At 40.8% G+C, this 23,707-nt stretch overlaps 2 protein-coding genes across 6 annotated transcripts in view; both read right to left on the bottom strand.

Moving 5' to 3' along the window:
• Nucleotides 1-8,469: 8,469 nt before the first annotated feature.
• Nucleotides 8,470-9,956, bottom strand: CCDC89 (coiled-coil domain containing 89). Its single transcript, XM_042905208.1, has one exon. It carries the CDS (start codon nucleotides 9,767-9,769, stop codon nucleotides 8,657-8,659), a length of 1,113 nt encoding a protein of 370 aa, XP_042761142.1. The 5' UTR covers nucleotides 9,770-9,956; the 3' UTR covers nucleotides 8,470-8,656.
• A 4,674-nt stretch (nucleotides 9,957-14,630) lies between these two features.
• SYTL2 (synaptotagmin like 2) overlaps nucleotides 14,631-23,707 on the bottom strand; it is a 115,365-nt gene continuing 106,288 nt past the window's right edge. For all 5 annotated transcript variants that reach the window (XM_042904627.1, XM_042904630.1, XM_042904632.1 and 2 more), the window contains 5 exons: nucleotides 22,531-22,701; nucleotides 20,554-20,632; nucleotides 18,207-18,306; nucleotides 16,063-16,268; nucleotides 14,631-15,243 (listed from right to left, as the gene is read on the bottom strand). In XM_042904627.1, coding sequence (XP_042760561.1) covers nucleotides 15,098-15,243; nucleotides 16,063-16,268; nucleotides 18,207-18,306; nucleotides 20,554-20,632; nucleotides 22,531-22,701 — 702 coding nt within the window. In that variant the 3' untranslated portion in view covers nucleotides 14,631-15,097. The remainder of the gene's footprint in view (nucleotides 15,244-16,062; nucleotides 16,269-18,206; nucleotides 18,307-20,553; nucleotides 20,633-22,530; nucleotides 22,702-23,707) is intronic.

The raw sequence follows: 23,707 nt of genomic DNA, 5'->3' as shown, positions 1-23,707 counted from the left end.
CTGAGCCAAATTCAGACACTTAACTGATTGAGGCATCCAGGCACCCGAAGAACATGTGTATGTTTTTTAAAGAAAAACTGTCATAGATTTAGACTGATATTTTCAATTTGAATTTAACATTAACTGCTTTACTTTACTTTTTAATATCTTAGTTTATACATTGAAAGTCTTGTCCCTAACTTTGTCCCCACACTAACATAATTATCTTTCCTTTAGTGTCTCTCTCATTCTCTGTCTCATACACAAAACATATATACATATGTCATATATATGTGATATAGTTAAAAATAGTTTTAAAATATAATAGTTTTAGAATAACACCAATATTACAACCAGCCACAAAACTAATAAATGAAATGTACTAAGATTTTGTTATGGTTCAATTTCTCCTTGGAATATTGTCTATTAAGGATATTCATTTAAGAAGCAGTTTTCTAGATTTGGATAATTCTTTTCTCTATATGATTACACCAATGTGAATTTCAGGCCATCTTCTCTTCATATCTCTCACACACTGGAAGTTTTAGCTCTCTGGTTTCCTCTGCATCCAGTTAAGACCTAATCTGAGGTCCCCCAGTAAGTGACTGCACTTGAATCCAGGCAGTCTGATGCCAGTGCACTCGTACTGCACTAATACCTTGGTACTTCACTCACTGCACTAATACCTTGGTATTTTGCTGATCATAGATCTAGGTTTCCAAAGGTCCTAGTAGAAGGATTTGAGTGGGGATGGTTGTGGGGGGAGGACTGAGCCAGATTATCAAGGCTCAGACCTCTGACAGTGACGGAGGTAAACACGGATGTGAGTAATGGGGTTAATCTGGCCACAGGGTCTCTTACTAGAACCTACTATGACTGCTTATTCTGCAGCCCTGGATGGTGTGGGTACTGGGAAAGGCACTTTCTTACCAGGAATATGAGGTATTATGAAGGCTGCCAAGCTACTGGATTCTCATGTTTTCCTCTTCTCTTCTCTTGGGCAATTCTTACACATTCAACAGGCTTTAGTTTAAATGCCACTTCTAGGAAAACCTGTCCTTAACCCCCTCGGTATTATGTTGCAAAGCTCTGCTGTGCACTCCAATGTCATCCTATCCTAGAGCATTTTCCTCACCCACTAGGAGGCAAATTCTGTGAGGATAAGGTCCCTGTCTTGCTCACATTGTGTCTCTGTACTTAGCACAGTACCTGGCCAACAAAAGGCTCTCAAATATTTGTTAAATTAATAGGGTGCATTAGATGAATAACTTACTCAACTGGAAAGGTCAGAACGGCTTGGCCTGCTCTACCTCTACCATCTTTTGTTTGTCTGTTAGGGCAAAACCAACACCAACATCCAAAGCCTAAAAAATTTAATATGAGAAAATAGGCTTTCTAAAATCTAAAATTCATATCTCAGGGCTCCTGAATGGCGCAGTCGGCTAAGCATCCAACTCTTGATTTGGGCTTAGGTCATGATCTCGCGGTTCGTGGGATCGAGCTGGCAGATGAGAGCCTGCTTGGGATTCTCCTTCTCCCTCGCTCTCTGCCCCTCCCCCACTTGCTCTCAGGCTTGCTCTCTCAAAAAAAATTCACGTCTCACACAGACATATGAAAATCCATGAGAAAAGTTAATACATTCAAATCTTTAAATTCAGGAGAGAAATAGTAAGCTTTAGGAGGCATTCAGAATAGAAAAAGAAATTGTCATTAGCCGTATGTTGTTGAACATTTGTGAAAGCAGCAGCTTTCAGCCGAATGGCCTGACCTAGATCTGTCAGGCCATATTTGGCTCTATATAAAATATGTCTTGTCTACTTAATTCTTGGAGAAAGAAAAATCTGCAGGCTTTTGAGTCACCTACACAGAAATAGAGCTTACTAAGAAGTTAAACAGTTATGTGCAAGATGCTTTGTTTTAATTTTATTGCCTTTTTGAATAGGTAATACACTCAGATGGTTTAAAATTCCAATGATATAAAATAGTGTACATGGAGTTTCTTTCTCAGTCCTATCCCTAACGATTCTGGTCCCCACAACCCTCCATACCACTAATAACCATTTTTTATTAGTATTTCTGATTTCCAATATTTATTTAAGCAGATGGGAGTAAATACGTTTGCATTTTTACTCCCCTCTTCACCTCCCTGTTTCTACAGAAGAGAGTATACTACAGATAGTATTCTGCACCCTGTTTGTTTTTTCCCTACATGTAACCTGATATTTTCATATCAGTACATAAAGAGCTTAATTCCCCCCCCCCTTTTTTTTACACTTGCAATGTATTCCAAAAAATGAAGGGCCCACAGTCTAACCAGTGCCTTATTTATGGTATGTAGGCTGTTTCCAATCTTTTGCTCTTACAAACACTGCTGTAATGAACAATCTCAAACATGAAAGGGAAGATTATTTTAGACTAGTACAAATAAGAGTGGATTAGAGCATTAAATAGGCACAGTCTGGCAAATAGCTAAGACTAATCCCTTTGTAGAACTGAGGAGTGTGATTGATTGAGGTAGGGGGCTGCTGTGGTCAGTTGAATAAGTAACGAATGACCAGGGAGATCTGTCCAAGGGAAAATTTGGACAGAAAAAATTTGAAAGTTTTTTCAAGTGAGATAAACAGAAGGTTTGGAGAGAACAACATCAGGTAGGGAGATTCATCTGTACAGCCCTAGGCCTTTAAATTTAATTAGATGTTTTTAGCCTTTGGAAAATAACATCCAGCTTGTCCTCAGGAAGATGGACAAATGATTAGAAAAGCCTATTCTTGGCCATTTCCCCTAAATTCCAACTTTTTTTTAGGAGGCCAAGATAAAAAGAGACTCCCTGCAGATAAGGCTCTGTCAATCTAAGTAGATGTGGTACAGCAGGCATTGTTGATGGCCTATCCAACACCCATCGCCCTCCATCCATAGGTATCTGGGTCAACAAGGGCTGGATAGAACAGCAAGCACCTGGGCAGGTACTCCTTCAAACACCGTTCTTTAAATAACTGTTTAATATAGTGGAGCTGGGAAGAAACAGATTTTAAAAAAAAAATTTTTTTTAACGTTTATTATTATTGAGAGACAGAGGGAGACAGAGCATGAGCAAGGGAGGGGCAGAGGCAGGGGGAGACACAGAATCCGAAGCAGGCTCCAGGCTCCAAGCTGTCAGCCGAGAGTCTGACACGGGGCTTGAACTCATGGACTGTGAGATCATGACCTGAGCTGAAGTCGTACGCTTGACTAAGCCACCCAGGTTCCCCAGGAAGAAACAGAGCTTCTATTAATACTTTACTGGAAACAAATTATCCTGAATTAATGTTCACTAATTGAAGTAGAGTCTGTATTTGTGAAAATATCAGCCCAGTCAGTTCACCTTTTCTGTAATCTGTCTCCTTTTCTAGCTCTCTTTTATGTTTGTTTGGTTTGGTTTTTAACTAGACAAGTTCTTAAAGGCACACTGAGGGGCTTTCAATATAGGTAACACAAAAGATCACACTATCGATGGGGCATCACTCATACATTATTTGGTTTTAGAATTTCTATTCTGCTTTCATTTTAGGGTTACTGCTTGTGGATGTTGCAGAAAAGTTTACTAGAGATGTAGGTCTGCCTTGGAAAGGAGTTGAGCTATTTTGTTTTTTAAAATTTACCCTCATGGGCATAGTTTGGAGGTGGCCACTTCACTTTTTTAATTTGTTCCAGTGATAAGCATCATTTTCTAGATCAGCATACCACAATGACTAATCTGGTTGCTCATCCCCGGATCTGGCTGTGGGTCACAGATTACACACAAGATAAGCACTGAGAGAGTGGAATGCAAAGTGGTGTGGAGCACAGAGGGGAAAAAACAATGCTTTTCTGTGGCTGGTTAGAAGGTAGTTTGTATAGTGGGAGAAAACATGGGGTTTTGAGCGAGAAAACAAGCCCAGCTACATAATTTGAAGAGCCCAGCACAAAAGGAGAATGTGGAGCCCCTTGTCACACAATGATCAAGCATCTCAAGGCAGGAACAGCAGAGTGTTAAACCAAGTGTGGAAGTCCATACAAGTGACATGCCATGAAGCTGGCCCTGCCAGATGGGGCTTATGTTCAAACCTCTCTCCTGCTCCAGCACCACCCCCCCTCCCCCGCAGCAAAACTCTTTGGCTTTGGGAAAGTCACCCTCCCTGAGTCTCACTTTTTTCATCTGTAAAATAGTGAATGAGTTGGTATGTGGCTGAAATGAAAACCACTTGATACATGATAAGTTCACATTCCTCTTTCCTATTCTGTATTGTGGGCTCCATATCGATGTGAAATGTTGGGGTTCGGGAGTGAATGGTCAAGAAAGAATTCTTGAGACATCTTCAGTGCAAAAAAGGTGGTTTAGTAAAGCACAGGGACAGGACTTGTGGTCAGAAAGAGCTACACTGGGATTGTGAGAAGTGACTGACTATATACTCTTAAGTAGGGAGAGGGTTAGGATAGTGTAAGTCTCTAAGGAATTTGCAAGCCAAGGTTTCCAGGACCTTGAGGGGGCTAGCCACTGTTAGGATAAGGTCATTTACTACTGTCTAGTAAAATCTTAATCATGAGACCCTTCAGATGTGTATCAATGAGCCATATGTTCAGAGGAGGATTGCTAACATATATCTTGGGGGAAGGGTTGGTGGTGGTAGTGTAGAGATAAAGGAAGTTTCCAAAGGGATTTTTATACAGAAAATATGCAGGATCCTGGAGGTCAGGCTATAATGTCAAACTAAGGTTGCCTTTTGCCCTTAGCCAAGTATTAAGATTGAGGCAGTTCAGTTCCTCCAGGAAGCTCATTCTGCCTGTCCCAAGTACTTGTCAATAGGCTGTAAGTTGTAAGGAATTTTAATTTTTTCCACATTTCTTTTACCTTTGGTTTCCACATCAGGCTCTTCCATCAGTTTTCCAAGGCATCCATCTTTGACTTTCTCTTCTCATTACCCACTATCCTTTTAATAGCTTTCAAAAGGGTATTAGAGTCAACGTCACCGGTCAATATCTAATAATTGATGACTCACAAAGTGCCGATTTCATATCATACAACCTAATACAAATGCCTTAGCATGACTTTGAAAAGTAATGTCCTCAGACCCTGGCACCTGAGGCCCTTCTTTTGTGCCCATGTTTTAGGGGACACACGCCCCTGTCCCCCTACCTTACCCACCCCTGCACTCTTCCAGACACACCCTTCCCTACCACAAAGGGAGTCCCCTCTGCTAAGTCCTCCAACAGACCACACTTCAGTATGGGAGCACCAGGATTCCCTCGTTTTCAAGACCCACCTTGCCTCTGCACAGAAGCTGCCTTCTCCACAAGCATTGAGCATAAAACTTTGGGTGAGCTACACCACCACCCCAGAGCCTGCTGAGCCAAGTGGACCGACCTTGGACTCACTGAAAGACATTGGGGGTGTTGGTGGGAGAAAGGAAGGGGTGCTGGTGCACATGCGCACCAGGCCCCTTGCAAACCACAACCACCCAAACCTGGCTGGAAGAGGAAGGCTCTTCTGTGGCTATGTTTCTAGGCTTGCCCCCTCCTCCCTTTTCTTCCCCCCCCCCCAATATAAGGTGTCTGCCTGGCTTTCTAGGCTCCCAGTATTCTGTCCACAACCTACTCTTCCAGTTTTATCCGTAGACATGCTTCTCTGAACCTCTTCCCAACTATTTATGATGTCCCCAAATATCCTGCACATTTTTTAAAAACCTCTGTGGTTTTCTACATGCTGTCTCAAATCTTTTTCTCCACAGATGAAATTCTACTAGTTATTTAAGAACCAGCTTACATGTCAACTCTTGTGTTGGTTATCCCTGCCAATTAATCCTCTCTACCTTCCTGACCTTTAACCCCAGGCAGAGTTAGCTACTCTGTGTGTGTGTGTGTGTGTGTGTGTGTGTGTGTTTTACCCACTGTGATCTCATAACACCCCCTGTGAAAATACATCACACTATATATAACTACTTTGTTTTGTGTATATAATTGCTTTATGTGCCTAGACTAGACTGTGTGAGAGCTCTGCCAATGCAGAAAAGATATTTCTTCATGCTTATTCTAAGTGCTTAACCTCTGAATTTGGCACTCAGTGGACAGTCAAGAAATTGTTCAATGGGGTTCAATGGGGTATGTCATCAAAATCCCAGCTTCCACAGGGACCAAGTTGCCTTGAGAAAATTACTGAATCCCAGTTTTTTTCTTTTTTGAAATAGAAATAAACATAATTACCTTCTCAAAAGGCCCTATGGATTAAATAAAGCCAGCCATCCAAAGGGCTTCAGCACAATGACAAATAGTATGAGCTCAACAGTGACAACCATGATTAAACTAGCTCCTATATTCTGATCCTTGGTAATATGTAAGAAGTAAATAGTCCTTTCAGGCCATCAATGTGGTTTCTTGGAATTTGTATTTAATATCACAATCTTAGTAGGACTATGAGAAAATAGGTTTAAAAAACTGCCTGAGGTAAAGTAACACTGGAAAATTGCTTATTAAAAAGATTCCAAGGGGCGTCTGGATGGCTCAGTTAGTTAAGCATCTAATTCTCAGGTCATGCCTCAGGTCATGATCTCATGGTTTGTGAGATCTGAGCCCTGCATCAGGCTCTGAACTGACAGTGTGGAGCCTGCTTGTGATTCTCTCTCTCCCTCTCTCTCTGTCCCTCTCCTGCTCGCATGCTCTCTCTCAAAAAATAATTTTTTTAAGATAGCAAGTAATACTTTTTAATAAATCCAAATTATTAGGTAACTCTTGGGACTCTTGGCCCCTGTGAGGTAAGAAAAATACTATATTACTGTGGGAAACAGAACACCATAATGACCATAGGCCCATATTCATTCAGGGTCCAAGATCTCTGAGAAAACTGGAGATCATAAGGTTAAAAATAACCTGAAAGGACTTGAGTGAATTGCCCTTGGAAAATGTGGTCTGTTCTTTAGTATGCAGATAGGGATGTTTTGCTTAAAGAAAGCCAGATGTATATAACACAGTGCATTCACTCCCTTCTTTGTCTTTGCTTCTATGGTAAAGATTTTTACCGGAACATACATATCTGCAAGTCTGCTCTCATTCGCAAGTACGCAGTACATATGATAGATGAATCAGATGTACATTGTTGACATGCTTTGCTAAGCTTCTGTTGTTAATCATTGCTGATCTGTTTTTCCTGAAAACGTATATAAGAAGATCTACAATAAACCTCAGTGCCTTGGGCTGTTGGCTTGGGGTCTCCTGTGCCTTGCTATACTGTCCTCTCTTTTTCTCAGTTCCTCCGCCCCCTCCCAGGTCCACGGCCCTTTGAGGTCGACATATTACAATCTATTTTGAGGGGTATTCATAATAATGTTTCTATATCAACTAAAAACAGGGATATAAGCACTAAGTATATTTTTATAACTACCTCTTTAAGAATTTTCTATAAATATATATAATAACTATTATGTTTGTATGCATCTACATATTTAGGTATTCCTAAAACATGCTGTTAAGTATACATATATATATTTTGTTTAGATGTTTGGTTGTTTTTTGTGTTGTTTTTTTTTTTTTTTTTGAGAGAGAGCGCGAGAGAGAGCTGGGGAGAGGGAGAGGGAGAGGGAGAGGGAGAGGGAGAGGGAGAGGGAGAGGGAGAGAGAGAAGCCTAAACAGGCTTCACACCTAGCATGGAGCCCAATGCAGGGCTTGATCCCAAGACCAGGAGACCATGACCTGAGCTGAAATCATGAGTAAGACACTCAACCGAGCTACCCAAGTGCCCCTAGATGTTTTTTTTTTTTTTAAAGGAAAAGTTAATTGCAAGGAAATATGCTAATAGAAACAAAACAATCACTTTGCATTGCTTTATGTATTGTACCCAGTTTGCTCTGAATGTTACCTAAATTGGGGCCTTTTGTCTGTTAGCACATTATGTAATATTAAAGGAAACTACTGATATTTGCAACCTTGTACCTCTAAATCCTGTTTTCATTAAGGGAAAAACCCAAGAAAATGGAATGTGATCTCAGCTTCCAGGAAAAATACAAACTGGTTGATTTCACTTATTTGAATCTTATTGCTCATATAGAATGACTGTAATAAAGTTTGCCTGCTTTGGTAAAGAACTTACTGATTTCAATCTTTGTTTTCCAAACTAGTGCAAGTAAAATAAAATCAAAAGGATACTGCTGTAAAGCAGATGAAGCAAGCAACTGTTTGGCCAGTTGCAAAATATGACACTTTTTTCTGCGAGCTCTCTATGCTATTATCATGCTATTAACTGTTACAGTTTATAACTTAAACTATGGGAGACTACAAGCCTACCTATCTCCAAGGGGGAACTATACTAAATTACTTTCACCATAGTACATTTCATTGCATTTCAGATTCCCTTAAGCCCATAGGAGCTGCTAATTTAAAATCTTAGGATATACGAAGATATCTGAGGTTGAGAATGAATAGGTTATGAGGAAGGTAGAGATAATGATAGCAAACTTTGGAGGATTTCAAAGGCACAGAAAGAAGTCAGGTAAATCTTGTGTATTCTAGGTGGTAGGACTGAAAATCAGTGTTAGCGTTACAATAGTAATAACCACAAGATCATAGTAAAGCAGCTTTTCTTCTTCCTATTGTGCTTAAAAGTATAATACACATAATGCTAAGGCACAAATATTTCAATTCTAAACTAGAGGAAAGAGGAAACAGAAGCTTCCTATGGGAAGAGATGGCGGAGTTTGGCGTTGAGTTCTCTCTCCTTGCTTAAAAGGCCCAGGCTGTGCTTTTTGAAGGCTTCAGACTGCAGCCTGAGTTCATCATAGGCCTTCTGGATCCCATCGATCCTGCGCTGAAGTTCTCGTACTCTCAAGTTACTGTCCACGGCCACGGCCTCCTGTTCAAACCTCTGTAGCGCATGCCTTCTGGCCACATCTGCTGTCTCCAGCTTCTCCTCAAGCTGGCGGATCTCCGCTTGCTTGCTCTGAAGCGCCCTGCCCCTTTCCATGGACAGCTGCAGCAGCTCATCTTTCTCGCGAGTGACCGTCTGCAGTCTGGCCTGCAGCTCCTGCTTCAGGCTGCCGTGAGCTTGCTCCGCCGCGGCCATCTGCTCCGCGATCTGCTGGTGCTGCTGCTGGAGGCTCTGCAGCTGGCTGTGCAGCTGCTCTGTCTCCTTGGCGTGGGCACAGGCCTGCCGGCTCTGCAGCTCCAGCAGCTCTTTCTCTCTGGCTTGTGCCTGGCGGGCATCCCGAGTACACCTCTGTTTCAGGGTCTCCAGCTCCTTGGAGAGGGCCTCGCTCCGGGCGGTGAGCTGGCGCACTTTGGCCTCCTGGTCCTTCAGAGCCTGGCTGAAGAGGCTGTCATTCTCCAGCCTCAGTTTCTCATTCTCCTCCCTGAGCTTGACGTTCTGGCTCTTGTGTTCATCCTTGAAGCGGATCATCAACTCGTGGTTGGCTGCCAGGGTCATAAAGCGTTCTTCCAGCTTCTGGGCATGCTCGCTCACGGCCTTCAGCTTCTCAGCCTCCAGCATCCTCTTCTCCTCCAGCTCTGTGTTGAGCAGCTCCAGGATCTGGCAGCGCTCCAGGGCCTCATCTGACCTCCGCTTCAGGATGCAGATGAGCTGGGACTGCTCTTGGATGCGGGAGCAAAGCATCGCCTTCTCGCTCTTCTCCTCCTCGGACAGTCCCCGGAGATTCGCCAAGGCCTCCCTCAGACCGCCCAGTTCCTTAAACTCCATCTCCTCTTCCTGCTTTTCTGGTTTTTTGTCTTTCTTATCGAAGGGTTCTTCAGTATGTGGAGTGTCCATCCTGACAGCCTTTTCTTCCTGAGGCATAGGTGCTGCTCTTCTCCACTATCGGCTGACAACACAGCCTTTCGCCCTCAGATTCAAAAGCCTCGGAGTGTTGCTAGGGACTCCCAGCGCTCTCCAGCAGTTGCTTTTTCCAGTAAGCAGCCCCGTGATTGGTGGACAGGTCCTCAGAATGCCGTGAAGGAACAGGGAGATCTGAGGGACTGGAGAACCAATCTGTGCTTGCCTTTCTAACAAATCACAGCTCTCTGCTGTCAGCCCAGCATCTGGCCTATACTGTACAGAGAAGAGATGCCAGGCCCACTGAGTTTTCAGCCAGCATCAGGGTGCAAAACAAACAAACGCGACTCCACCTAATTTCTGGGAGGAGTAAATAAATCAAGCTGCCTGTGACATATTTTTCCTCCATCTCCCCCCTTCACTTGTCATGAGAATAAATTACTCTGTGGAAACACGTTTGCTCCTTAGAAATGTGTCATCTATAAATACAAAGTAGCAGTGGTGCTCTGGGAGCCAGGATCCTGAGTGGCTGTGAGTTGAACCTATAATGTTTAACACAGCAAACCCCAGTGAAATTTCTTTAGTTTCCCTTCCTATTGTCCCCGGCTGGGAATACATCTTATTAGATATTCAGCTTTCCCTGTTTCTACTCAATGGCAAAATAAGGTTATAGAAAGAAGCTTAATGAACAATATAGATGTGCTGAACATTAAAACTGAAAGAAAGATCCAGATGAGGCTTGCTATCATATACCAAAGTCAATTCCAGATTAAACAGTTAAATATAACAAGTAAATTAAAGTGTTCAAAATGGAAACAAAGGAAACACAGGTAATAATAAAACCTTAAAATAAGAATAAAACCTGCAGAAAGGACTGTCTTAGTTTATTCATTATGTAAAAGAGGAGTAAGGAAAAGCTTAATTGGACTTTGCCGAACATCTCAAGTTACTTATAACTTTTTAAATTGTGAGCTCTGAGGTCTCTCCAACCCCTTGTTCCTTAGGACCTGCTTGACATTTTACTTCCTAGTCCATCCCAACTACTGATGTTCCCCTAACCAACCAGCTCTCTGGCCTTGTTTGTGCGTGTTCTCTCTGCCTGGAATGCCTTTTCCCACCTTGTCCTTTGTTACTCTACTCACTTATTGAGCATCAATACTCAGTTGAGAATCATCTCCTCTGTGAAGCCTTTCCTGGCCCCCACATGTAGAATTGACTGCTCACCTCTTTTGGTGCATCCACTGGAGACTGTTCACAATTCTAATGGAAACTGTGAAAGCCTTATTGCACTCATGGCTCACCTGCCTGCCTCCCCCTATTAAGCCCTGAGATCATTAAGGGCAAGGGCTGTGACTGTTCCATCATTGATACTTGACAAGTGCCTGGCACCTTGGGGAGGCTTAGATAAATGTGTGGTGAATAGATGTTGAAGGCAAATTTCAAAAACCAGGAAAAATATCCACCATAAAGATGACAGATGATAAATTTATATTTTTATAGAGCCTGAACAAATAAAGCATTAACATCTAAAAAGAGAAACAAATTCACAGATGAAGGGGGGAAAATGGGCAAGGATTGAACCCCCTCAGTGATCCAATAAGTTAAAGTTAGATACCATTTCATCCATCAATTTAGTCACAATTTTCCCCCTATTTTAAGACTACCCAGGACTGGTGAGGGTATAGTGAAATAGGTACTCTCACACTATTGGTGAAAATCAGTTGACAGCACATATTGAGGACTAAAAACATTTTTATGCTTTTTAAACTAATGATTGCCCTTTTGGGGGAGAGTTTTGCTTAGGAAATAATCCAAAAGATAAAATTTTTCACTGCAGTGTGGTTTATAACAACTAAAAGTTGGAAACCTCAATGTCCAAAAAAGAGAAAATGTTAAGAAATTATATTTTCTTAGGAGATTATGCAGCTATTAAACATTATCATGCTTGTAGGTAATTTAATGGCATGGAAATTTTTATGCTAGAAATATAAGTGAAGAAAAAAAGATAAAAATCTTAAAATTCAGAATGATCCTAGTGACTATTGCTATGACCACTGTTTCTGGTGTTCGGACTTCATCTCTCAAGTCATGATGATCAGGAAAAAGCCTGAGTGTCATTGTAGATGTTGGATGGATTTTCAAATGCTTCAGATTTCACCAGAAGGAAAACAGATGAGAAATAGTCTGATCTTTGGTCTCAGAGATCAGGGTTTCATGTCTGTAAAGGGAAAGCAATGTTGGAAGACTAGGAAATTTCCTGAACTGAAATTTTAATAACTACTTAAATTGTAGGATATTGAGGTTTTATGAAAGTGGATTCCAAAGACTTCACAAATATGAATTAGGGGCGCCTGGGTGACTCAGTCAGTTGAGTGTCTGACTTCGGCTCAGCTCATGATCTCATGGCTCATGAGTTTGAGCCCCACATCAGGCTCACTGCTCTAAGTGCGGAGCCTGCTTCAGATCTTCTGTCCCTCTCTCTGGGCCCCTCCCACACTTGGTGCTCACGTGTGCTCTGTCTCTCTCAAAAATAAATATCAAAAAAAGTGAACTAAACTTATTTGTATTTCCCCCTCATTCCTCTTCTTTTCCTTAAATTTCAAGCTCATACACTGAAATGGAACTTACAAAGTTGAAACAAGTGACTAGAAAATTAGAACAGTCATCTTCATATAAAAAAAAGGGTCACAGATATATTGAATGTATTTGCTGATTACCACATATGGTTGTCTGATGTAGTAAAGTGAATTCACAGAATATATTTCCTAAGAAAAGAAAACACGACAGAAAAATACTCAGTGTTAACAGCAGTTGTTTCTTGAGGGATAAGCTTATGGATGCTTCCCCTACCCCCCTCCACCTTTCTATGCCCCTTGCACATAGTGAATGCTTGGTGACATTTGTTGATTAAGTAGATTTTCCACATTAAAAATTGGTTACATTTCTATGTTAAAATTATTTTAAAAAACGAAGTCCATAGATAACTTGTCAAGTCTGAGAATCTCACAAGACCCTAATCAATATTCATTTACCTATTTACTCAACAAACAGCTACTAGGTATAGTGTGGTGCTAGAGGCTAAGTATACATTAATAAATTAGATACCATCTCTTTTCTGAGAGAACTTCCATTTAGTAATAATGACCCTGGGCTCCTCTCTGCCATGGTTGTTTTCCTTGCTCTACCATTTTTTCCCCCACCTACCTTTGATCCTGAAATTATCCAATATATTTCCTCCCCAGAAGTTCAAAGCCTAAAACTGGGCTGATGCTCTCCCTAGTGGTGACCAATGAGTCCCCTCCACTTGCCTGTAAGTCTTTTAATGTCTGTTTTTTTTTTGAATCTACTATCTCCAGAGTTCTTCTATATAACCTGCACAGTACTAGGCACTTGTACATCTTCTCCCATTTAATTCTAACAATATTCTTGAAAGGTAGGCATTAGTATATACATTTTATAGTTTGCAGGGAACAAAGAAATGAAGGCACAGAGAGGTTGAACAAGTTACCCCATGTCACCCCGAGTGGTAGAGCCAGAATTCAAACCCTGATCATTGGATACCAAAGGTGCTTCTACTGACCACTCTGGTGTTTTGCAGGTCAGGGATCTGAGAATAGGAGGAGGCAGGCAGTCCCAGTCCTAGATGGGGAGACACTAGGACCAATCACAGTGTTTCAGAGCTGGCTGGCTGCTGGGAGGTGGCTGAGCAGGCAACTGAAAGAAGGGCTGAGAAAGAGCTGGCCCCGTGAAGCGGCAGGAGCTGGAACAGGATCTGTACTTTCGACCTGGGAGCTAGCTGCGCCTCCACTCAGCTCGTGCCCCTCCTTGTGGTCAGAGCAGGATCAGGAAATAGAGCTAGACTACACATCTCGCTAAAAGACCTTGAGAGACCACGGGAAGGGGGTTCTAAGTTAGCCGCTCTTACTGGGCAGAGGTTTCTCACGTGTTTCAAGTGGATAGAGGTTCTAACATCTGTTCACAGGAGACAAGCACACTAGTCATTTTCAGTGATGTTTCCTAGACACCTGTTGTAAGGTTTCACACTCCTGACCATCCAGACCCCGCCTAACCTACAGTGCTTGTTTTGAGAAAGGCAAGCAAGTTGGGTCCTAAGGAGGAGTCATGCTTTATATCCTAAAATGACCCAAAAATGTCTCTGTGGAAAACTTTTCAAAAACAAATATTAACATATCTTCAATGCTTTTCAACTACTTCTTTAAAAGAAAAACTTCCACTTTCAACAACGTGGTCAAAGCATCTCACTCAGAGGAAATGATGTCCAGAGTTACAGTAAAGACTCGAGAAATATTAGCTTACCAATTCTTTAGCCTTGCTGGGAATTTAAGATTTTAGAACTTCTAACATGAAGTATCTCATTTAAAATAAGAAGTCTATTTAACTTGACAACACAATTAAATCATATCATAATTTCTTCTAAGGGTTTTTACAAAATACTGTATGAAAATTATACATAGGAAGCAAAGTTTAACAATTTACATTCTAATTAAAACTTTGTTGCAAAGCATGCCTGTGACCACTCTCATGCTAATTTCATATAGTAGAGTTACAGGAAAACCAGAATCTTATATATGCAAGGTTTTTGGTTTTTTCACATAGTCTATGACAAAATACAGGGTTGAGAGCTTGGGAGAAAATTAAGCCAAAAACTGAATTCCACCTATGAGCCAGGAGGTGGCACCAAAGCACATCTGAGACTTTGACATTGGGGGCCGGGTGGAAAGCAGTTTCAAAGGCAGAAAGAAATACATGCAATAAATTCAGTCTCAATTCCCTAACACGGAATTCCATATCATAATAGAGTTTATAGAGTATATCGTTTTCTTATGGTCAAATTCTTTATCATCACTGATATTCCCCCCCCCCCCCCCACTTCTTATAGGAGTGTTTTTCTGTCCCTCTTTTACAAAAACTATATTTTCAGTTCCTGCAAGGGTTTTCAACCACCGAGAAGCAGGCCCTCCAAAACGTCGCACAAAATTGTGGTGTGAAACACACAACAGCAAACTAGAAAATGTTGCTCGTTAACACCACCCCATATTTAATATTTTTTGATAGCGTTTTCTCTGAAGCCTCAGTACCATTTGATTTTGCTAGCTTTCTCAAATATCTTCTTTAATGTTGAGGGCACAAATAAGTTAGACTGTTTATTATCATTTAAATCTCTTGGGCCTTGTAACCAAAGAAGCACATGCAGGTTGACTTGAACATGCTGTGTGGCATCCGTTAGTGGAAATAGGTAGCAGGTGAGAACTCTGTCCACACAGTCAGATTTTCAAGATCAGATTCCACCTGTTTAGTGGTTTTTAGTGGAGGAGCCAGTCGATGTTGAGTTCATTTTGAAATCTTGGCAATTAATAGCATTCTGAGAGGCAAGGTTGCTTCAATCCAAGTGTTGGGGGAATTCACCATCTTTTCCCAGAGAGCAACTTCCTCTGAAGTAGAGTCCATCCAATCCACTTCAGTGCCATAGCTTTTACCTGGTAGGGCGGGGGGGGGGGGGGGGGGGGGGAGGCAGGGGGGGGCAGAGAAAGGAAACTTTGCATTTAGAAAGGAATTGTTCATTGGAGGCGGCAAGGAAGGTCATTCCCTCATTATAATCACCAGTGGAAGACAGCTAGGAAGCGTTTTAATATCATCAGGAGGGCAAATCTGGGGCTCAATCGAAGCAAGAGCTGTTTAGTCACCTGAGCTAGCTGACAATCTGTCAGGGACATAGTGGGGTAGTAGGGAAGAGGCCTGGCACTGGGATGGAGGTGACACTAGATAATCTCTAAGGAAGTGTGGTTTGGGGTTTTGTGTCTAAGAGACTCGACTTTGAATCTTGGCTCTGATGCTTATTAGCTGTTACTTCATTTCTTAGAACATCAGTTCTTCTGGAGATAACATAGTAACGACTCATAGAATTTCTGTGAGGATTAAATGAAATAATATAATCAAAGCACTCAGTACAGTGACTACTGCTCCACAAATGTTAATTGCTATCATTATTTAAAGCATCCTTTTTGTCATAAAAGGATATAAATATTTTTCAGGGAAGAGTAGTGATGAAGGATTTTCTGTATACCCCCACATACTGTAACTTAAGCTCTGTGTGGACAGACACTACATCCTGTTAGTCTTCATATCTAGAGCCCTTGGCATACAGCCTGACATTCCTTCATTCATTCATTTCATTACACTTAACAGAAATAGAATATCTGTTTTCATAAGGAAGAAGCAAAGCAACAAGCAGACAAACCTCTACTGTCTCCAGAAGCACTTGGCTCATAGTGAATTAAAAACGTAACAGACATTACCTGTTCCAAAGCCAATCCGAAGACCACCCAAAAACTGGTTGGTTAATTTGTAATGGTCCCAGACAGTAAGCTCTACACAGGCTTCTGTCAGATCTTCAGGCCTGAAACCATCATACACCATGGTGTGGTTGAAGACAGGGTTGGTGGTTTTCCCTACAGCTCTTGTCTTTTGGCGACTTTTCCTACTTGTATCTGGAAGGATGATACTACAAAAGAAATCATTGTGAAAGCATTTTACTAAGATGGTGAACATTTACACCTTAAGTGTACTTCAACACAGCTAGTGAAGACTGGCAGAAGGATATAGAAGAAGAAAAAGAGTGTAGAGAGGCAGTGGTGGTGGCGATGGTGATGGTGGCGGTGGGGATGATGGTGGTGGGGATGATGGTGGTGGTCATGGTGGTGGTGGTGATGGTAGTGGTGGTGGTGGTGGTGATGGTGATGGTGGTAAGGATGGGGATGGTGGTGGTTGTCGTGGTGGTGGTAGTGGTGGTGGTGGTCATGGTGGTCATGGCGATGATGATGGGGGTGGTGATGGCGATGATGATGGGGATGGTGTTGGTGGTTGTGGTGGTCATGGTGGGGGTGGTCATGGTGGTGATGGTAGTGGTGGTGGTGTTGGAGAATATTATGGGGATGGTGGTAGTGGTCATGGTGGTGGTGAGGATGGTGGTGGTTGTCATGGTGGTGGTAGTGGTGGTGGTGGTCATGGTGGTGATGGCGATGATGATGGGGATGGTGATGGTGGTTGTGGTGGTCATGGTGGGGGTGGTCATGGTGGTGATCGTAGTGGTGGTGGTGTTGGAGAATATTATGGGGATGGTGGTAGTGGTCATGGTGGTGGTGGGGATGGTGGTGGTTGTCATGGTGGTGGTAGTGGTGGTGGTGGTCATGGTGGTGATGGCGATGATGATGGGGATGGTGATGGTGGTTGTGGTGGTCATGGTGGGGGTGGTCATGGTGGTGATGGTAGTGGCAGTGGTGTTGGAGAATGTTATGGGGATGGTGGTAGTGGTCATGGTGGTGGTGGGGATGGTGGTGGTTGTTATGGTGGTGATGGCGATGATGATGGGGGTGGTGATGGTGGTTGTGGTGGTCATGGTGGGGGTGGTCATGGTGGTGGTGGCAGTGGTGGCAGCATCCTGCTGGAGGTACTCTTCATTACTCTTCATTACAGTGGACCAGACTTGCTTTGAATCCTGACTCTGCCATTTATTGGTTGTGTATTGTAGGAAAAGTCACTTAATCTCTCACTTGCTTCATCTTTAAAATGAGAATGGTGATACCTAATTCGTAAGGTTAATGTTATAATTACATATGAAGGAAACAACTTAGTTCAGTGCTTTCAATTAGTAAGTGCTTAACATGGTAGCAATTGCTTGAGGATTCCTTTATAATTTGGAAATATGATCTAGTCCTGATTATCTCTTTTCTGTTTTTTTTTTTTAATTTTTTTTTTAACATTTATTTATTTTTGAGACAGAGAGAGACAGAGCATGAACGGGGGAGGGTCAGAGAGAGGGAGACACAGAATCGGAAGCAGGCTCCAGGCTCTGAGCTGTCAGCACAGAGCCCGACGCGGGGCTCGAACCCACAGACTGTGAGATCATGACCTGAGCCGAAGTCGGCCGCTTAACTGACTGAGCCACCCAGGCGCCCCTATCTCTTTTCTGTTTTTAACCTACCATACCTCTTATAAATACAAGAAGGTCTGAAAGTTGTCTCAGAATGAGAGACTGCCCTGAGCTGAAAAATCTTACCAGCTGACATCTATGAATAATATATAGAGAGAAAGTCACAAATAATGTCATATAAACTTAAACAGCTACAACTGGTCTTCTGAAAGAATAGGTATAGATAAAATCAGTCAGGGGGGCTAAGAGAGCACACTAATAGCTGTTTAGACACTGCTGACTTGATGCCAGGCATTTATATATATAACAGAGAAAAAAGTTTGCCACTTAAAAATTCAAATTAGGGGTTCATATCACAGGTCCTTCCAGAATGTGTTGCCATTGTCCTAAGTTATTTCATTCAAACCATGAATGATGAGTTTCAGCATCACAGGTATGGAGACTTGAAACCAACCAGCAAAGGCTGGGCTATGGCAGAGATGAGAGAGGCAGAGTTATCAATGCTGTTACCATTTAACAAAAGAATTTAGATGGTTGCCCCTTAGCAGAGGTAGATCGAGACATTCCTTCACCCAGATGTGCACTTCTCCAGTTGTAGGAAGCTTTTTACCTATAATTGAAAAAGGGCAGAAAAGAAAATTTCACTGCCATTCCTCTCTTGGCAATACTGCATCCAAAGATGCAGTCTGGAACAGTGATGCTAGCTAGAGCTTGATGATATGATCCTAATTGGCTAAATTTATACATTCTTAACTAAATCTTCCCTAGTCTGGCTGCACTGAGCTCAGATAACTCTATGCAAATAATTCATATTGATTCCAAGTGCAGAGTACTACATCATTATTTCTGGGTTTGGCTTGTTTCAAGATAAATTATAGAGATCAGGTATGTAAATCATCCATTTACAGTTATATTCAAAACACCTCAGTGAAATGCATATTCCTTTCAAATATTGTTAATGGGAGGCATTTGAAACATAATGAGTATAAAGTAACCAAAACAGGTACTGGCTAAGTACAGCCACTTTTCTTGTTAAATGTGGTTACACACTTTGTGACAATATTGCGTACACACATAATAACTAGGGTTATGGCCAAGGAATTCTGAGAAGTTGGCTTACTCTTTAGCTTTTGGCTAGGCTGGGTGCACATGGACAGAGGACCACTACCATATTTTTCTGAATGGGTTAACCTAATTAACCAACAGGAATTTAATGAGCATTTATTATATGCTCAGCCCTATGCTAGTAATATCATTGGATGCAAGGAACATAAGAAATCTATGTCCTCGGGAAATGTTTACATTTAAAAAGAGTAATTCAAATAAAAACTATAAAAATGTAACACAGAATGAAATGCCAAGTTATAACTATAATGTTCTAGGTGATGATGTGCTCAACGAGGGTGAATGCATATAGCCAGGAAAAGCTTTATGGAGAAGATGGGGCTTCATCTAAGACTTGGATAGGTTGAGAGAGGAAGCCACTCCAGAGAAGAGAAACTACATGAACAAAAAATCAGACAAGGTGGAGCCCATCACAAAACATCCTCTCCTTTGACCCCCGCTCCCACCAAGAAATGATAGTGGTGGAAAACAGACTGGCAGAATTTCTATGCATGTGGACCATAAATGATAGGATAGAAATTATATATTTTAAAAATCTGCCTTTTAGGAAGATCCAGAAGTAACAAAATGGTGGTTTGGCAGCCATATGGACCTAAAGATATCTTTTACTTGCCCTCCAATTCTTTTTTTTTTTTTTTAACCGAATTAGAATGCTTTTTCTAGTTCAATCACTGCCCTTACCATCCAAGATTTCTTTCATGCCACTGGTTTCACAGCCTGGTTACTGAAAGCAGTTGAGTTGCAACCTCTGATTTCAGTCATAACATTTATACAGATTCTTAAGGAGAAAAACTTGGGGAACTTGCTTAGGAAATAAATGGCAGGCATTCATTTCTTGCTAGTCTCTTGCTCCTTAACTGGGCTGGAGACCTGAGGCCCTAACATCAAGGATGCAGTTAGGAATCTTGAGGAAAAAGCTTTCAGTCCTGCTGAGACCTTAAGAATGGGGAACCAATACACTCTTACTTCCTAAGGGCTCCATATGAATTTGTCTAATTCTTGCCTGTGAGGAACACCCAGGCTCCATTCTGAATACGGGAAAGGCCATCCACACTGTGCAGATACACCCAGTAAGTCTTGGGTAAGACTAGAAATCAGTGCTCTAGGTGATTTTGATGCAATATTTGGGAACCATTTCTTAAGCATAAGTGGTTTATTACGGAGATGCTAAACAATGATTTCTACTACTGATATTCATCACTTCCAGCTGAGATCATACCAACCCTCACACTGGGAACAATAAAAAAAAAAAAAAAAAAAAAAAAAAAAAAAAAAAAAAAAACTTTTGGAGAGTGAGGTGATAATTCAAACAAGGATTGTAAACTAGAGAATTTTGGAAACTGAACATTTTTTTTTCCATGGAACCAGAAGGTAGAATGGTGGTTATCAGGGGCTGGGAGAAGGACATGGTGAGGCTGAAGTTTAAAGGGTACAGAGTTTCAGATATGCAAGATGAAAAAAGGTCTAGAGATCTGCTTTATAACAATGTGAATATGCTTAATCCTACAAAAGGTACACTGCAAAATGGTTAAGATGATAAATTTTATATTATGTGTTTTTACCACAATAAAGAATTATCAACTATAAATTGACTCATCTGGTCCATATAATTACTAAGTTAATAATTTTGCCTAGGGTTTCACCTTTGAAAATATCACAGAGTTCAAAGAAATCCTTGGAGAGGGAAGGGATCGGGAAAGGACATAAATCTGTATGGAAAATCATTACATACCAGGAATTGGATCTGGAACATACTGGAGAGCTAACTTCATTTCACCTCTGTTTTCTGCTTCAAGGGCAACTGGTGCTGTCTGGAAAATGAAGGACACTGTCAGTAAGTGTGAGACACAAACTATTTTACTCTGTTGATATTGTGTTATAGGACAACAAATGCCCGTTTCTGTGAGTATGTATCACCCATGAGTGCCCTGAATTAACATTTCCATCAAAGCTAAACTCTTGCTTTTATATCTGGGAAAGCCATACTGTGTATCTTGGAAAGACTTGCTTGGTACCCAGAAAATATCTCAAGGCCTTTAGTCTCAGAGATAGTAAAGAAATCAGAATGGCTTTCTTGGAGAGAGAAGAAATGTTCTGGGATGCTTTGGTTTTTATAAAAGCACATAAATTTTGTTGGTCACCCAGTCAGATATAAAACTATTTATTTGAGTTACTCTTTCTTTGAGTAAGAAGAGTGTGGGGAAAGTCTGGGGGAAGAAAAGCCAAACATTACATTTCCAAAGCTGCATTAACCTGATCATTTCAGATCACATGGTTTGATGTCTTTAAGAATAACAAAGACTGGACAATAATTTTAAAATGTGTATCTATTATTTTCAAGTATAAGAGAGCTGGTTTCACTTTCAAATTCTGGTCCTTTAGAGCCTTATTGCCAAAACATAGCTATGCATCAGAAACCTAAAGGTTAGTTTAAAATGAAAAGCTTTTGACATCTTCTAAGGAATTCACACCCAGTGAGTCTTGGGTAAGACTAGAAATCAGTGTTCCAGGTGATTTTGATGCAATATTTGGGAACCATTTCTTAAGCATAAGTGGTTTAATATGGAGATGCTAAACAATGATTTCTACTATTGATATTCATCACTTCCAGCTGAGATCATACCAACCCTCACACTGGAAGCAATAAAAAAAAACTGGATTAAACAAATTTATTTGAAGGAATTAATGAATTATTATCACGACTCAAATGGAGAACATCTTTAAGTCTGACATTCATTGCTTTTCACTTTGAGGCATCAGCTGATTTTTAAGTAGTGCCAAACTAGAGCATAATAGAAAGGAATAGCCTTAGACATACTCTAGATCAGTGGTTGTCAAAGTATGGTCCCCAGGCAAGACGCTGTATCAGCAACCAGCCATGGCTAGAAACTTGGGCCCAGATGTTACTAAATCAGAAACCCTGGGAATAGGGCCCAGAAATCTGTATTATAAGTACTTCACGTGAATGGGATGCATGCTAAAATCTGATAACTACTTCCCTAGGCTTTCACTTGGAATCCCTGAAGGGCCATAGCCTAGGAATTTGAGCAAACAAAAACTACATGAGACCACATGAAAACTGAAACCCAGCTTCTAGTCAGTTTGTTCTCAAAGTGCTCTGTCCCCACTCTGTGTGTCAGAAACAAAAGTAAATCCTCTCAAAGTATCCCTAGAACTCTCATATACAATGCCTAGCTTACAATAATAAATGAACAGGCATACCAGGACAAAGGACCACATGACCAAACTAAGATAAAAAATTAGATAAAAGAGACATACAAATGTTTAGGATATTGGGTTTTCAGATATATATTTTAAATAACTTTGATTAATATGTTCATGAGGATAATGTTAAGATAGAGAATTTTAGGAGAGAAATGGTCTATGAAAAATCAAATGAAAATATAAATCTGAAAAATATAATGATTGAGAACCTGTAAGATGGGTGTTTTAGACATAGCAGATAAGAAAATTATAGAATGGAAAGACAAGTTAGCAAAAACTAGCCAGCCTGAATTCTGGAGAGGAGAAAAAAAAAAAAGAACAGAAAATACATTAAAAGGGCATAAGAGACATATTGGACAGAGTGAAAAGACATAATGATCCCAAACAAGGGATAACCGTTATTAATTAAAATGCAGTTTATAGTAGCTTTCTCCTACATGCCAGGCACCAAACCAACCAACAAACCAAAAACGTCAGAACTTACCTTTCGCTTCAGAGGGTACCACTTCAGTTGTTTATTCTGTTTGTTGTCCCAGTCCCAAGTTTCCAAGTCAAGTTCTACTTCCCCTAGAAAACTATTGCGCTTAAATGTATCTCGATGCCAAACGGACAGGTTCAGCTTTTGTGTTTTTAAGATTTGCTTTTCGACTTTATACTGCAGATCAAAGAAGGAAATTAAAGTGGTGAATAATACTATTTTATGCCAAAGTTATGACACAGAGATAAAGAGAAAAGTCATCTGTACAGATCAGGTTTTCTCATCTGCTAGGTTTCAAGTCTCAAAGATATTGCAAAGTCATCTTATTCTAAGTGTCTTGTTTCAAAGCGCTAAATCCATCTTTCACAAAAGCTGATTTTATTTCTGCTTCTGGAAAAGCAAACCACAGTTCAAATATCATAGCCAGTAATAGCTTTCTAAAAACGAAAGCCAATTATTCATTTTTTACTGGATGTTTTTTTGTTCAAACTAGATATAACATAAGTCCAGTTCAGTCTCAAAATGCTAATGAAGTTTAATCCTGTGGTCTGTTTTCTACCTAAGGACAAGGTATTTTTTTTCTAATAGACTCTATTTTTTAGAGCAGTCGTAGATTTCTAGCAAAACTGAACAGAAAGTACAGAAAATTCCTATATACCACTTGCCCCTATTTACACACAACATCTCCCACTATAGATATCCTGCAATGACAAGGTACTTTTCAATTAAATTCCTTTTTCCTGATTCATATGGTTAAGTGGAAAATATCTGGCATCCTAACAGTTTTTCATCTAAGATGCAATCAATCCTAGATTGTATATAATCATGGGAGGGATAATAGTACTTCTGACCTAAAAATAATCTCTATTTGGTTTTATGATGTACTACTTGAATGTCCATTTTGGTTGTAGCAGGCTGGTCTTTCTCTGAATTTACTATTTAAATTAGGTGGCTTTTCCTGAGTATAGGGTTGAAGTAGTTGACCTAGAAACAGCTAGGGTATGGAGGTATATCACAGTCAGACTGTAATTAAAAACTGGCTACAGAAAATCTATAAAAAATTGACCCATGGATGACTGAAAATTAATTTAATTCTGCTTCTTTCCTCAGAGGATAATCAAATAGTTGGACAGCCTTTCAGAAAAAGGGAATGAATGACACTTCTTCTGTTTCCAGTTTCAAA

This window comes from Panthera leo, chromosome D1 (genome assembly GCF_018350215.1).
Source record: "Panthera leo isolate Ple1 chromosome D1, P.leo_Ple1_pat1.1, whole genome shotgun sequence".
NCBI classification, from domain to species: domain Eukaryota; kingdom Metazoa; phylum Chordata; class Mammalia; order Carnivora; family Felidae; genus Panthera; species Panthera leo.
The sequence above is the reverse complement of the archived record's forward strand: the minus strand, read 5'-3'. Positions and strand labels throughout refer to the sequence as shown.